The 14,740-nt window shown below is 50.0% G+C and overlaps 1 protein-coding gene across 6 annotated transcripts; it reads left to right on the forward strand.

The window, feature by feature from the left end:
• Positions 1-3,208: 3,208 nt before the first annotated feature.
• TRIM45 (tripartite motif containing 45) lies at positions 3,209-13,211 on the forward strand. Of its 6 annotated transcripts, none has more exons than XM_047784898.1 (6): positions 3,209-4,291; positions 6,169-6,902; positions 8,136-8,265; positions 9,190-9,304; positions 11,228-11,354; positions 12,238-12,504. In XM_047784898.1, the coding sequence occupies exons 1-6, from the start codon at positions 3,804-3,806 to the stop codon at positions 12,384-12,386; spliced, it is 1,743 nt and encodes a 580-aa protein (XP_047640854.1). In that variant the 5' UTR covers positions 3,209-3,803; the 3' UTR covers positions 12,387-12,504. The 6 variants fall into 6 exon arrangements, 4 of the variants coding, with proteins under 4 accessions (XP_047640854.1, XP_047640857.1, XP_047640858.1 ...); XR_007135551.1 differs by lacking the exon at positions 11,228-11,354 and adding an exon at positions 10,740-10,960 and having other exon boundaries at positions 3,240-4,291; positions 12,238-12,286; XR_007135550.1 differs by lacking the exon at positions 12,238-12,504 and adding an exon at positions 10,740-10,960 and having other exon boundaries at positions 3,240-4,291; positions 11,228-11,355.
• The last annotated feature ends 1,529 nt before the right edge of the window (positions 13,212-14,740 follow it).

The following is a 14,740-nucleotide window of genomic DNA, read 5'->3' on the forward strand; positions in this document are numbered from 1 at the left end:
TTTGAAAAACCATGTAGAATCAATTTGGGGGGGAGTGGAGGGCAGGAATTCAGAGATTATTCTAATACTTGAGGTAAAGGGGACGAAGTCCTTATCATCCTAAAATTCTGCTCAGTAAGGTGCTGGCAGTGGGGATGGAAAAAAAAAAAAAGGTACCTGCCTGGATATGGAAAAAGAGAAAGGAGGCCAAAAGCACTCTAAGGTTTCAAGTTGGGGGGAAGGGACAATGACGATATCCTTGAGAGAATACAATAGAAGTTCAATGGAGTTTAAGCTTATGTGGCCCTAAAGGTGATGGGGTGACATTTGGGTGCAGGTGTGTAATAGACGGTTGTGACCAATGGCTGAGGAGAGTGGACAGTACTGAAAGTGTGACTCTCAGGCTCACCTGCAGGAGAAGGAAAGATGGGGGATAAAGTGGAGGAAGGGGGACCGGCGAGGAAGGAGAATGCGAGAAGCAGTCCAAGAGATTACAAGGCCAGGAGAGCAGCCTATTTCAGAAGGCGAGGGGAGAGGACGTTTTAAATACAAGGGAGCACATAACAATAGCGAATACCAAAGAGACTGTAGTGAGAAAGGGCTAGTGATGTGGTCACTTGTCATCTGCAAGAGAAAAGTCTCAGTAGGAAAGAGGAGTTTATAGGGGGGAGGAAAAAAACGGGGGCGGTGATGGTGACGCTGAGAAGAAGGTGATGAAAGCGGAGAGTGAGACTACTCTTTCAAGAAATGTAGTGGTGAGAGTCACAAAGGTCTGGAAGTTAAAAGGCAGCCGAGTCAAAGGAGAATCTGGTAGAAGAACGTGCATAAAGGACAGATGGAAAATGTAGGAACAGCAAGGTTTTGCGAAGGCAGGAAAGGTCGGAATTAAGAGCAAAAGTCTTGAGAGGTTAACCTTGGAAGAGAAGAAAAGCAGTTAGGAGAGGTATGAGAGGAGAAATGATGAATCCCAGATTTTTTTAGTAAAAAGTGAGGAAATTGCTTTTCTTAAAGTCTGCTTTATATTCCGGCTTTATATACCTGCTGAGTATATAAAGGATTTAATGCTTAAGAAGCTGCGATGAGGAGTTCCCCTCATGGTACAGCGGAAACGAACCTGACTAGGAGCCATGAGGTTGCGGGTTCGATCCCTGGCCCTACTCAGTGGGTTAAGGATCCGGCGTTGCCATGAGCTGTGGTGTAGGCTGTAGACATGGCTCAGATCTGGCGTTACTGTGGCTGTGGTGTAGCCTGGCAGCAACAGCTCCAATGGGACCCCTGGCCTGGGAACCTCCATATGCTGTGGGTGTGTCCCTAAAAAGGACAAAAGACCAAAAAAAAAAAAAAAAAAAAAGCAGCAGCAGCTGGGAAGAGAAAGAGTAGAGGTGGTTGGGCATGGCATCATGAGACAGAATTCAAGTCTCAGATGGGCTACCTTGGGCTGGCCACCAAACTTGAGACTTTCCTCACAGAGTTGTTAAGAGAGTAAATGGAATAACACACATGTAAATTATAAAGCACTTCTTAGACAAGAGAAGCTTGTAACATCTACCATGGGAAATATGATAAGAGCATGAATAAGAGATGAAGCAAAGCATCACCAGGCATTGGGGAGTGTTGAGGTGAAGTTCAGAGCAAGGATATATAACAAATCCAAGTCTGCAGTTGCTGTGACTGACTTCATACTGGAGTGGAGAAAGCAGATTCCGAGTCAGTAGGTACAGAGAAGGACAAGAAGCCACAAAAAAATCTAGGTAAGAACTATTTTAAGACCTTCGCCGGCATGCTTCCTTTTGGAAATTACATATAATTTACATATAAAAGTGGCATTTGACTCATTAACATATTTTGGAAATGGCCAAACATTCCAATTTCTGATTTTATAGTTTTCTTTTCATATTTCAGAGTGTTGTTTTAGATTCTACTTTTTTTTTTTTTTTTTTTTTTTTTTTTTTATTAAGAGCTTAGGCTCCAGGCACTGTGCCTATAGCATGAAATGGATAATGAAGACATCAGTGAGGCAGTTGCCCACTGGGTCCAAATCAAGTCCAAGAGGTGATGAATAAAGCGAGCTGTGAGGTAGATAATCAGGCCTCCTCCAGGGGCTTAAGTGCCGAAGATAATGAGAACAGGTGGAGGGTAAGAAGCCAGAGGGTTACCACGTGTGGAACTTGGGAGATAAAAGGCTTACATCCCAGGTAAAATCCCAGATACGGCTAAATCAGCAGACTCCTGAGAACACTTAAAAGAAGGAGACAAAGAAACTGTGAATCGCGAAGGAAAGGGTGCCTGATGGGTTCATTTTCCCATTAGTTTGTGAGCCCACAAAGGACTTATCCCTCCTTGACACCTTCCACTACCCCATTGTGACCAGCCACCGGCCCTCCCTGACGGATAAAAACGGGGGGACAAACGTGCCCTGTTTCTCTTACACAAAGCTGTACAATTCTGAATGAAAAACCACCCCTTAGTCATCCGCACCTCTTGCCCCGGATGGTGAAAAAACTGCTTCTCCGACTCCAGGGAACGGGGAGTCGGCTCCTGGGCGCTGGCCGGACGAAGGCAACGCTAGACCTCGGTGCAACGGTCTCCCTGAAGGGTCTTCCGAACCAGCCTGGGTCGGAAAACGCCAGGAGCCAGCAAGCCTCTTCTAGAAGCTCTTGTACCCAGCCCGGTAGTCCTGAGGGACTCCAGAGCTAAAATAAGCTGGGAAGCCCAGAAGGGAACTCTCAGGCTGACACCAGCTCGGAGGAGAAACGCCAGCAACCGCACACATCCCGAACCTCGACTTTCAGGAAAACACCTCCCCTTTCAACGCCCCGGGCGGAGCTCGGCACCAACTGACAGCGCCACCCACCAATGGGAGGGCCCAAACTGGGATCGTGGGACCAATCCGAGGGCGCGGAGGAGGCGGTCCCGTGGCCCATCAGCGCGGCTTTTTAAGTGCTCCTCTGGCCTCTCTGGTCGCCGCAGCCATAGAGAAAGGGACAGTCACCGTAAAATGGTGACGCCGGCTGTACTATGCCGCTCACTCCCAGCCTCAGCCTTTTCTTCTTCCGAGGACTAACCCCGCAGACAGCCCCACCTCCTGCCTTTAGTTTGATCCCGCCCCTTCCCGGAGGGCACCGGCCAAGATGTGGAATTTCCAAAGCTTACTGGGTGCCGCTGGTGTCACTCTGAAGGGCGGCGGGTCCTGCTGCGGCGAAGGCCGCGCCTCTCCCAAGGTGATTGGACTCGCCCGAATAGCCCCCGACTGGGATTGGTGCGAGAAAGGGCCGGAGCCATCGGGCACCACCTTGGACCGGAAAGTGGGCAGGCGGTGACAACCGAAGAGCCGGCAAGACCTCGCAGCACCCTCGTCCTCCATGTGCCTTCCGCGGAGGGCCGGGTTGGGGGAAGGAGCGGGAGGCCCCCCAACCGCATCACGCGAGGGCGGGGACGGCACTTGTCGCGTGTCTGGCGCGGGGCCGGACGGGTGGCAGCGGGAGGGGGTGGTAGTAGAGGGTGTTAGAGATGCAGGGGTTCAGAAGTCTAGCAGGAGACTTAGACCTGGAAGCGCCTCCTCGGAGGACTTAGGGGGTTAGAGGAGGCCGTGGGCGTGTCTGGTATGGGATGCCTTGCAAAGGAGGGGGCCCTGTTGAGTAGTTCTGTGGGTGGTTCCTTTAAGGAATCCTCTAACTTTTTGCCCTTTGATTTGCCAAAGAGAGAGTCCCCATGGTCTCTGTTCAAGTTTTGGAAACTTTCTCTTTGGGTGGGCCTAATCACCTACTACTTCATTATAGAATTGCCCAGGGTCTTTTCTGATACTGAGCACAAACGTGGGGAATATGGCAGAAAACAGGAAGCCGCTGCTGGGCTTCGTGGGCAAACTCCCATGTGGGACCACACCTGGGAACTCAGGCAAGACTCACTGCCCTTTGTGCATGGGGCTTTTCAAGACCCCCAGGCTCTTGCCTTGTTTGCACACAGTTTGCACCACCTGTCTGGAGCAGCTGGAACCCTTCTCAGTAGTGGACATCCGTGGGGGAGACTCTGACACAAGCTCTGAGGGGTCAATATTCCAAGAACTCAAGCCATGCACTCTGCAGCCGCAGATCGGCATCCTCTGTCCGGTATGTGATGCTCAGGTGGACCTGCCCATGGGTGGAGTGAAGGCTTTAACCATAGACCACCTGGCCATGAATGATGTCATGCTGGAGAGTCTGCGTGGGGAAGGCCAGGGCCTGGTGTGTGACCTGTGCAGCGACAGGGAAGTGGAGAAGAGGTGTCAGACCTGCAAAGCCAATCTCTGCCACTTTTGCTGCCAGGCTCATAGGTAAAGATGGGACACCCCACCTGGTGTGGCTTAAGAGCAGAGTGCAAAGAGGTGTCAAGACAGAGAATTCCCTGGGTGAGCAGATGGAAAGGAAAGCTCGAATGCCTTGCAAAGTCAGAGAGCAATATAGGGTGTGGTTACAGATATTCTAGAACAGCGGTTAACTCCTGCAGTCTTTATATATAATACCCATGGTAATAACAGCAGCAGAGGTTTGCAGAGTCCTTTTCAGCTTACAAAGCACATTCAGTTTCCTTGAATCATCAACCATTTGTATAGTGAATAATTGTACTGGGTGCTAAAGAAAGAGAATGAATATAATACCAAAGCCCCTGGCCTTGATTTCATTTGATCCTTGCAATGCATAGAAAAGTAGGCATCGTTTTCACCCCTTATTATTTGAGGAAACTGAAGCTCAGCCATATGCGATTTGTCACAGGTCCCTTAGCTGGTAAGTAGTATATTACAGAACAGAATTTTAAATCCAGGTCTTCAGACTGCCTCTATGCTTTTTCTACTAATCTCTGCTACCTTCCCACTATAAGAAGCTAATTGGTGGGATCCCATCTCAGCCTTTGCCTTGTCCCCTAAAGTTAGGGGAACTTGGCGAGGTGGGCTGGTAGGTGATTATTAGGGTGCAGATGTCTTTTATAGCGTTTGGTGAACTTTGTGAGATGAATCACTTTGTTCCTTCAGACCCTCTTGTGCTATTCCAGAGCATTACAATAGAAAATGGCCAAGGTTTGGGGATTAGCCTAAAATAGTTTTTAAGGTCAGCCGTCCATTTGTTCTCTGGCCTCACCAACAGAACAAGTTAGTAGTCTTTGGTCTTTCTATTTTGAACTTGTAATTATGACCACTTTGCTGCCAGCCAAACAGCTGACCCTGTTTTCTCAGCAGCCACTCTTCTGGTGCCAGAAGACACGTAAGCATCGAGTTGCACATGCTCACAGGGGAACTCTGAACAGTCACCGTGGTTTCCGAAGGATTTCCCTGGGTCTGTGGAGGGCTACAGAAAAGAGGAATTAAAAAAGCTTTGATTTTACTGACCACTGATTTGACTCCTAATAATGTCGATGACTCTTGTTGAGGAAGATTCTAGCTTGCTGCTTTGGGTCATGTAGGCACTAGTCAAAGGAAGTGCTTTACCCAAGTCCTCGATGAAGGCTAAGGAACACTTGCTGTGGTGGCCAGCTAGCTGCTTTTTCATTCCCTGAGGCTTATTGCTGTGCCATTTGGCACATTTTTGTTTTGCTGCTGCGTCTCCACTGTGCTCTCCCCTCTCGCTTGCTGGAAGAGTAGGCTTCGGCTCTTATCTAAACTTGATGATTAAACCCTTTGGGGAACGTTGCCTTCGAGTTGCATCCTCTTGCAAAGTCCTATGCCAAGCCAGAGAGCCCTAGCTGATTGATTCCTATACAACAGTCCTTTTAGGTAGGTCTTCTGCCCACTGCACAGATGAGAAACTGGAATCTGAGGCAGCCGTTTGGTAAGAGGCAGAGCAAGGAGATGAACTGTTTTGTTGGACTTCAGGGCCCATGCTCTTAAAAACTGCAGGACTGGGAGTTCCCATTGTGGCTCAGCAGAACCCGACAGAGTGTCAGTGGGGATGTGGGTTCAATCCCTGGCCTCGCTCAGTGGGTTAAGGATCCGGTGTTGCCACAAGCTGCGGTGTAGGTTGCAGATGGCAGCTCAGATCTGGCGTGGCTGTGGCTGTGGTGTAGGCCGGCAACTACAGCTCCGACTCAACCCTTAGCCTGGGACCTTGCATATGCTGCACGTGCAGCCAGGAAAAGCAAAAAAATTAAAAACTGCAGGACTGTTTCCCAACTAGGGTTGTCCCCTAATTTCCCCCTCCTGCCTCTCTTTGCCCCTAGACGGCAGAAGAAGACGACTTACCATACCATGGTGGACCTCAAAGACTTGAAAGGCTACAGCCAGGTTGGGAAACCCATTCTGTGTCCTGCTCACCCTGCAGAGGAGCTGAGGCTGTTCTGTGAGCTCTGCGACCGGCCCGTGTGCCGGGACTGCGTGGTGGGGGAGCACCGGGAGCACCCCTGTGACTTCACCAGCAACGTGATCCACAAGCACGGGGACTCGGTGCGGGAGCTCCTCAAAGGCACCCAGCCCCACGTGCAGGCCCTGGAGGCAGCGCTGGCGCAGATCAAAGGGACCCACAGCGCCCTGAAGGAACGAGTGGAGGCTGTGGCCGCCGAAGTCCGGACCTTCTCCGAGGGCCACATCAAGGCCATTGAGGAGCATCGGGACAAGCTGCTGAAGCAGCTGGAAGACATACGGGTCCAGAAGGAAAACTCCCTGCAGCTGCAGAAGGCACAGCTGGAGCAGCTGCTGGCAGACATGCGGACCGGCGTGGAGTTCACCGAGCACCTGCTGAGCAGCGGCTCCGACCTGGAGATCCTCGTCACCAAGGGGGTGGTGGTGGAACGGCTGGCAAAGCTGAACAAAGTGCAATACAGCGCTCATCCCGGCGTCAACGAGAAGATCACCTTCTCTCCCAGGGCGAAAGCAGGCCTGTGCCGTGGCTATGCGGTCTATGGGGCCATCAACACCAAAGAGGTCGATCCAGCCAAATGCGTGCTGCAGGGGGAAGGTAGGAAGGCGTTTCCCACTGGCATCGAGAGGGCAGTGGACGGGGACCTGGTGTGAAAGCGGCGTGGCCTTTTCAGCCGCAGCCTTCATTCAGCTGGGAGAGTCACTTGGATCCAAAGGGATGGTGACCCCTCCTTTGCCCTTTCCTTTCTGGTTGGTTCCGGTCAGGATACAGCTAAGATCTCATACGAGGGTGAGGCTTGACCCTTTTCCAGTTGAGAATAGTAGTGCCTACCAAAGAACCCAGGGATCACAGTTTCTCAGCGACAGTGCCCCTAGGAGATGTAGCAGCATAGACCTCGGGGCGGGGCAAGAGCCTGCCCATTCAGAGAGGATGATGTGGACCAGGCTCTGACGAGCGTGTCAGAGGAGTGAGGGCGACTGGGTCGTGGTTGCCTTTCTTCTCTGCCCGTTTTGGTTCATGTAAGCCACATACTGGCATTTAAAAGAACATGGTAGGCTTTTCACTCACTAGGGGGCACAACGATTGCTTTTGAGCTTGGTGTTCTCTTCCGAAAGGAAGCGTGTTATTCAGACATATATTTCCCAGCACAGACCTGACAGGCAGATTGTATCCTAAGGTCATCCTGACTCCGGCACAGGAATTGTTAACTGTTTGGAGGTCACAGATCCTTTTGGGGATGACTTCGCCCCAAGAAACACGAGCTTGGGCATACAGTTTCAGCGGATTCTTAATCCCTATGTAAGACCTCATAGTAGTTCACGAGCCCCAGCTAAGAAGCCTGTTTCATCTGATTTTTGGACTAGGGGCTGAAACCATTCACTATTGTCCCCAACACCTTGGCATATTTGTCCCACAGTATGGTGGTTCCCAACATGAAGCGTCCAAACTGGTCAAATGTACCCCTTCCTCTTCCAGCAGGATCTGCAGCTCAGAGAGGGTAGTTTTGGGGTCATCAGCCTCTCATGGTCTCTAGAAGTTTTTTGATCTGACTACATATGTCAAGCCTAAATGTTTTCACAGCTTCTTCCGTAAGGCAGAAATTAAGGTCCAGGATCCTCTGTGATCCAAAAGCCGCTGCTGGCTCAGAGAACCAGGCTCACCAGGGGGGACTCCTGTGCTCGGGGAGACAGGTGGGGAGGGAAAAGAAGGGGAGGACACAGGAGGGACAACCTTTAGTCCTAAGGAGAAAAGGCAAGATGCTCTCTGATCTGGGGACCCAGCCAGTGCGGTTGGCCTTGGAGGTGAGGACTGGGTGTTTATCTTCCGCAGATCTCCACAGAGCCCGGGAGAAACAGACAGCCTCTTTCACCCTGCTTTGTAAGGATGCAGCCGGAGAGAACATGGGCAGGGGAGGAGACAACATCCAAGTGGCAGTAGTCCCTAAAGATAAGAAGAACAGGTTTGTATTGTACAGTCAGGCGTCACGGGTGATGAGCGGTGATGGGGCTGGAAACTTGAGGTCCTTTGCAGTAGTGGAGCCGTCACTGCAGTGGTTACAGCCTGCCTCCCCACGAGGCTCTGAAAGCCATAGGACCCAGTGGACCAAATGTGTTTTTTTTTTGTTTTATTTTTCTGTCTTTTTTTTTTTTTTTTTTTTTTTTTTTTTGCCATTCCTTGGGCCGCTCTCGCAGCATATGGGAGGTTCCCAGGCTAGGGGTCCAATCGGAGCTATAGCCACCGGCCTACGCCAGAGCCACGGCAACGCGGGATCTGAGGTGCATCTTCGGCCTACACCACAGCTCACGGCAACGCCGGATCGTTAACCCACTGAGCAAGGCCAGGGACCGAACCCGCAACCTCATGGTTCCTAGTCGGATTCGTTAACCACTGAGCCACGACGGGAACTCCCCAAATGTGTTTTCTTGTATGGGTTTTATGCCAGTATTCAATTCTCTCCCAAAGGTCCGATCTGCCCTGTAGACTGCCTTCATCCCAAGCTTTGAATAGACTGAAAAATAGTCTATGTTAGACTGAATGGTGCCCTTCTCCAAATTCAGCCCCACTTCGCCACTAAATTGTGCAAGGAGCAAAGGTTTATGTCTCTGGAATTAGAGGCGGGAGGAGGAAGAACAGAGAACAGGCGGGTACATAGAAGCCAGCTGGAGAGAACGTAGTAATGTTTTCAAGGAATTCATCCGAACCTCAGATTCCATCAGCATTTATGTTGCTTACCTTCTGTAGTAAAATTAGTTTCTGAAACAAGAAGACACATCCCGCTTGGGGAACATTTAAAATTAGCGTTGGATTTATGCTGTAGAGTTTACAGCCTAAAAGCAACTGCGGCAGGCTTCTGAGTAGTTTTTTTAAACTCCTCTCCACTTAGTCCAGTTAAAACAATGGTCCACGACAACAAGGATGGGACATACTGCATTTCCTACACCCCCAAGGAACCTGGTGTCTACACGGTGTTGGTCTGTATCAAGGAGCAGCACGTGCAGGTAAGTGAGACCTGCCTGTGACTCCCTAACCCTTTACCCTGGCCCCTGGGTTCTGTCCCCTTAGGATGTGGAGACCTTTCACACAGGGTCAGCTGTAGAGAGGACGTGAACAGGAGTCTCTTCTTTCTTACTGCTCCTCACGTTGGAAATGGCTCAGATTTAGGAGTTCCCGTTGTGGCGCAGTGGAAACGAATCTGACTAGTAACCATGAGGTTGCAGGTTCAATCCCTGGCCTCACTCAGCAGGTTAAGGATCCAGCGTTGCCGTGAGCTATAGTGTAGGTCGCAGATGTGGCTCAGATCCCAAGTTGCTGTGGCTGTGGTGTAGGCCAGCAGCTGTAGCTCCAATTTAACCCCTAGCCTGGGAACTTCCATATGCTATGGGTGGGGCCCAAAAAAAGAGCAAAAGAAATGGCCCAGATTTGGCAGCTCTTACTCCTCCTAGAGGATGCCAGTGACCATGACTCTCTAGCCCTACTTCATCTCCTGGCACTTAGGCTTGTATTTTATCATTCTCCCAGTTGGTGTGTTGGAATTCTTCATTTGGGAAAGATGCCTTGATCACAGGGGTCAGTCTACCAGCAGACAAGTGTACACACATTCAAGAAATAGGATCTCGCTCAGGATTTTCTGGCTTTGTTGAGACTCTTGACCAGACATGGACTTACTGGAAACAGCATTGGGAGTTGTGCCCTCTCCTCAACCATCTGCCCATGCAATTCCCTACCTTGTCATATATAGACAGATAGATAGATAGATATGCTTATCTGTTACCATGGTTACCATGCCACCTCCACAGACAAATGTAACTCTTTCCAGTTTAAAAATTACGAATTTCTAAAAATTGGCTAATCCCCAATGTGCAGAAGAGTCTCTGCTGACACTTGAGCTGTCAGGGGTCTCTCCCAACCAGAAATCAACACCGTCAGGGACAATGACACACCATAGGGCATTCTGGCTTGTGGCTGTGCACTAGGAAGACTCATATTCAGTGGCCACTTGCTGCTTGTTACAGGATGCCAGAAGGAGGTGATATTTTTGTACACACGATTTCACTTTTCCCCCAAACCACTCAGACAAAAGGATCATTCAGCACAGTACTTGGAGAGCAAAATCAGAATTTGAGCCCATTTCTTTGAACTCCAAGTTGTTTCTAAAATAGATTTTAAACTCTTTAAAGGAAGGGAGATTTAACATTTGAAAGGCTCCTAAGGTGCCAGCCTCTCTCCTCGGTGCTTTTGCAGACTGTGTAGTTCTCACCTAGGCAGACTCACAGCAACACTTATTAACTATTTACTGTTTAACATGCGGTAGAACTTGGAGCAGGGCAGTTACCCTTGAAGGGAAGGAGGCAGGTAGGAGAGTTTCTAATCTGAAATTACGATTCACCACATGCTCTTAACCTTCCTCCATGCCCTCCGTCCTCGCTGACCCAGAATGAGCTGATGGAGAAACAGTTACGTCCAGGATGGAGGCCAGGGGGTGGGAGGAGGAACTGGCTCAGTATGCATGAGAGGAGAGGCTGTGTGCTGAGAAACTGAAGGACCCCAGATGTCCCAGCCCTGTGGCAGCATGCTCTACAACCATCCGAGATTGCTCGGGAAGGGAGGAGACGGAAACCCGAGCCCGTGATGGGAAAGCCACAGTTGGGTTACAGGTGTGAAGTGGTCCACACGCTTGGAGGTTCGGGGGGGTGAGGGGGCAGCATGGATGCCTTGACTCTTCCTCTCACTGCATTTGCATCTGGCCCTGCCCAGCTGAGCACCCAGTTCATGACTGTCCCCCAGTCACCGCTGCCCTCCTGCTGTCCCAGGCCCTCCAGGACAGGCCCTGTGACGTACACTCTATTTAGTATGTGTGATGCTCAGCACAGCCCTGTCGACTCAGAAGGTGCTGTTATTTGCTCTCGGTCTGAACACTGAAGGGCTCACCATTCACTGTGACTGTGAGGAAAAGGCACCGGCCACACCCAGGCGTGTTTCACTGCTGCACCTTTTGCTCCAGCGGAGGCCAGAAGACTGTTCGCTGCGCGTGTGGAGGCACCATGCCAGGTACAGAGAGGCAGTCACCCCTGAGAACCCCCCGCTCCCGCTCTGCACCTGCCCCCCTGCGGGGGGAATCAGCTGCCACATGGCCACCAGGCTCCGGGCTTTCAGACTTAGGCTCTGTTTCTAGGAGTGGAGTCTATTCATATAAATACACCACGGTTCTAAAGGTTTCTTTTAGAGCTTTTCTGTTCTGGAAGTTGAAATAGCAAACTGAAAAGTTCTGAGTTGGTTGAGTTTTGATACAGGTCCCCAACCCTAGGAGCCCTGTGCTGCTCCTGGGATGCTCGATTCCAGTCTGCACCCTTCCCAGAGGCTGAGCAGTGCTAAAAGCATAAACCCATCCTGGTCCTTTTAAAACCCTAAACAAATTCCAAATAAGGCAGGATTGGGAGAACAGATGACTAAATCAGCTGAACCAGGGCTGCTCTCTTGCGGGGAGAAAGGCTAGCCAAGAAGGTAAGCTCAGGCAAGAGATCTCTCTCTTTTTTTTTTTTTTAAAGTATTCTGTCATGTCCTTAGTCTAATGGTGGGGTTTTTTTGCAAACCTGCATATACACACTGCAGGATTTGTTTCGTTTATTCTTCCCACCACTCTTTTATTTGGATTATGTTACAGTTAAAATCCAGGCTGGTTCTTCTTCCTCAAGTTACCAGTGTTAAAATAACACTGTTCTGAGAACTTCAGCGAACCTCAATCGATTTGCTGTCATCCGTCGCGAGAGTCCTCCGGACTGCGAGGCATCTGCTGGCTTGTTCCTCTCACTGCGTTTTTATTAGATGTTTTCACGTCCATGCGTCTGAATGTCACCAGGAGCTTTAATTTCCGGGGTAACTGCTGGGCTTCCCTCTAACAGTGGTTTCTCCCTCTCCTCTTGGTGCCATGCAGGTGGGTACCTAGGCTGTGGTCACGGACACAAAGGCCACCCAGGGCGTCCCCACTGGTCGTGCTGTGGGAAGTTGACCGAGAAGTCGGAGTGCACGTGGGCAGGTGGCCAGAGCGCACCGAGGGGTCTGCTGAGGACAGTGGCGCTCTGATGGCTCCCTGGGGTGCGTGGTCATGGCTCCGGCCAGCACAACTTCGGGCTCCCGGAGGACCCCAGACCTACGTTCTGAAGAAACGGACAGAATTAAAAGCAAAGTGCCTTGCGTTATACCCCTGAGTCCAAGGACGTTTTGTTTTACTCCCTGCTTGTATGTGCAGGTGGTTGAGCACCAGAGACCAGACCACGTCTCTCTTCTTGGCCAAAGGTGTTGTTTTTTTTTTTAGGGGGAGGGGCAGGCAGTCAGCGGTCTGGTTAAAGTTAACACCAGATGGTGCCCCTCATCGGGTCCTTTTAAAAAATACACACAAAAGTCCGGTGAGATCGCAGCTGTACCAAACAGCTAAAAGAGATTTTAGAATCCTACAGTGTGTATCTTAAAAATCTGATCCGTTCATCTTTAAGATCAGATGGATCTTGGAAACTAGCCGTTTTTAAAGCTGGCTTTCTAGGCGCATAATGTGTGCACTACGGTTTTAAAACAGTGTGCGTGTGTTTTTGTATGACGGAGCCCGTTCATAGGAAGTCTAAATTGCCTAGAAATAATGTACCATGTTGACTAGCAGAGTGGTATTAGAGGTGATCTCAGTGTTAAGTAGGAAAATCTAGTTCAATAAACTCTGTATCACCCCTCAAGAAAAAGTGTCCTTTCTATACTGATATTTTGTTTTATACAGGCATGGGGGTAGCCAGATCCTTAACCACTAGGCTACTGGGGAGCTCTTGGTCCCTTACTTTTTGATATATAGCTTTTAAATTCCTCCCTGAGCTACATTATTTCGATCTCTCCCTTGGAGAATAAAAGCCTCCTTTCCATCTATGTACTTGTCGCTGGCCCACTTTAAATGAACCACAATGGGATATTGCTATTTAGGTGGCGGTCCCCCACTTCCCATCTGCGCCATGTTCATCCCGTACCCGCAGAGCCTAGACGGTCACTCTTTGGTCAAGGGCAGACACGTAGTCGGTAAATACAGGGGAATACTGTTGAAAGAGGACCTCATGCTTTTCTTGCAGGTATATATAGTCTTGCCAGGGGATCCAGATCCCTGTGTCCTCACATCCCACAGCCCTGCTCATCTTTGACAGCATCATGTGCACTTTTGTCCGTACACCTAGGACACTAACTAGAAGCACTGAGTCCTAGAGCACATGCTTGCTTAACTGAAGAGAATTCTTGGGAGAGGAAGTACATAGCACCGGTGCCCCAGCCCTGTCAGAGGCTTCGCTGGATATAGTTTGTGTTCTCCTGGGATTCTTGATTTCTTACGGAGCAAAAACTCAGCACGTATTAAATACAATTACTGAAATCTGCGTTGTAAGATCCATTAAGAAAGGATTCCTCTGAGTGGTGAACTGAATCAGGCAAAGGACGTGAAACAGACCAGACACACGGACTGTCAGGTCATCACAGAATGAATACATCTCCTTAAGACGGACAGACGTGAGCTACACCAAAGCTGTAAATACTAAGCTGTCCACTATGTTCTCACCCTTTTCTGGAACGAGGCTCGGTCAGCCCGCTCTCTGACCAAAATCGGATCCTCCCAGAAGACACTAATGGCCCTGTGACCCCCCTCAAATTGTTATCTGCTCTTCTTCACTTCTTATAATCACTGGGGTCCAGAGGTCCTTTAGCTCATCACTGCTGCTTTAGCATCAGTGGTTCTCAACAGGAGTGAACGTGCTCTCCAAGACATTTAGTCAAGTCTCGGAGACATTTATCCTGCCACAGTCAGGGGCAGGGTACCAGTAGCATCTCTCAGTCAGGAATACTGCTTATGCTCAGTTCAGGACAGCTTCCCACAGTGAAGAATTACTCAAAGCGTTCATAGTGCTGCTGCTGAGAAATCCTGTTCTGGACCACTCCTCCTCCTTTAAAAATGGCCAGCCTTGGAGTTCTCTTGTGGTGCAGTGAGTTAAGGATCCAGCATTGTCACTGCAGCGGCTTGGGTCACTGCTGGGATATGGGTTTGATTCCTGCCCCAGGAATTTCCAGGTGCCTCGGGCATGGCCAAAAAAAAAAAAAAGTCCAGCCTTGAAGCTCATGCCTTTATACTACCATTTACCCCTACATGGCTCAGCTATCCACAGAGCCCCAAATCACTCCCTCTTATTCCTTGAAGATTTATTTTTTGCTTTTTAGGGCTAAACCTGTGGCATATGGAAGTCCCCGGCTAGGGATCAAATCAGAGCTACAGCTGCCAGCCACAGCCACACCAGACGCAAGCTGCATCTGCAACCTACACCACAGCTCCGAGTAATGCCGGATCCTTAACCCACTGAGAGAGGCCAGGGGTAGAAGCACATCCTCATGGATACTAGTCGGATTGGTTTCTGCTGTGCCAC

This window comes from Phacochoerus africanus, chromosome 6 (genome assembly GCF_016906955.1).
Source record: "Phacochoerus africanus isolate WHEZ1 chromosome 6, ROS_Pafr_v1, whole genome shotgun sequence".
Lineage (NCBI taxonomy): Eukaryota > Metazoa > Chordata > Mammalia > Artiodactyla > Suidae > Phacochoerus > Phacochoerus africanus.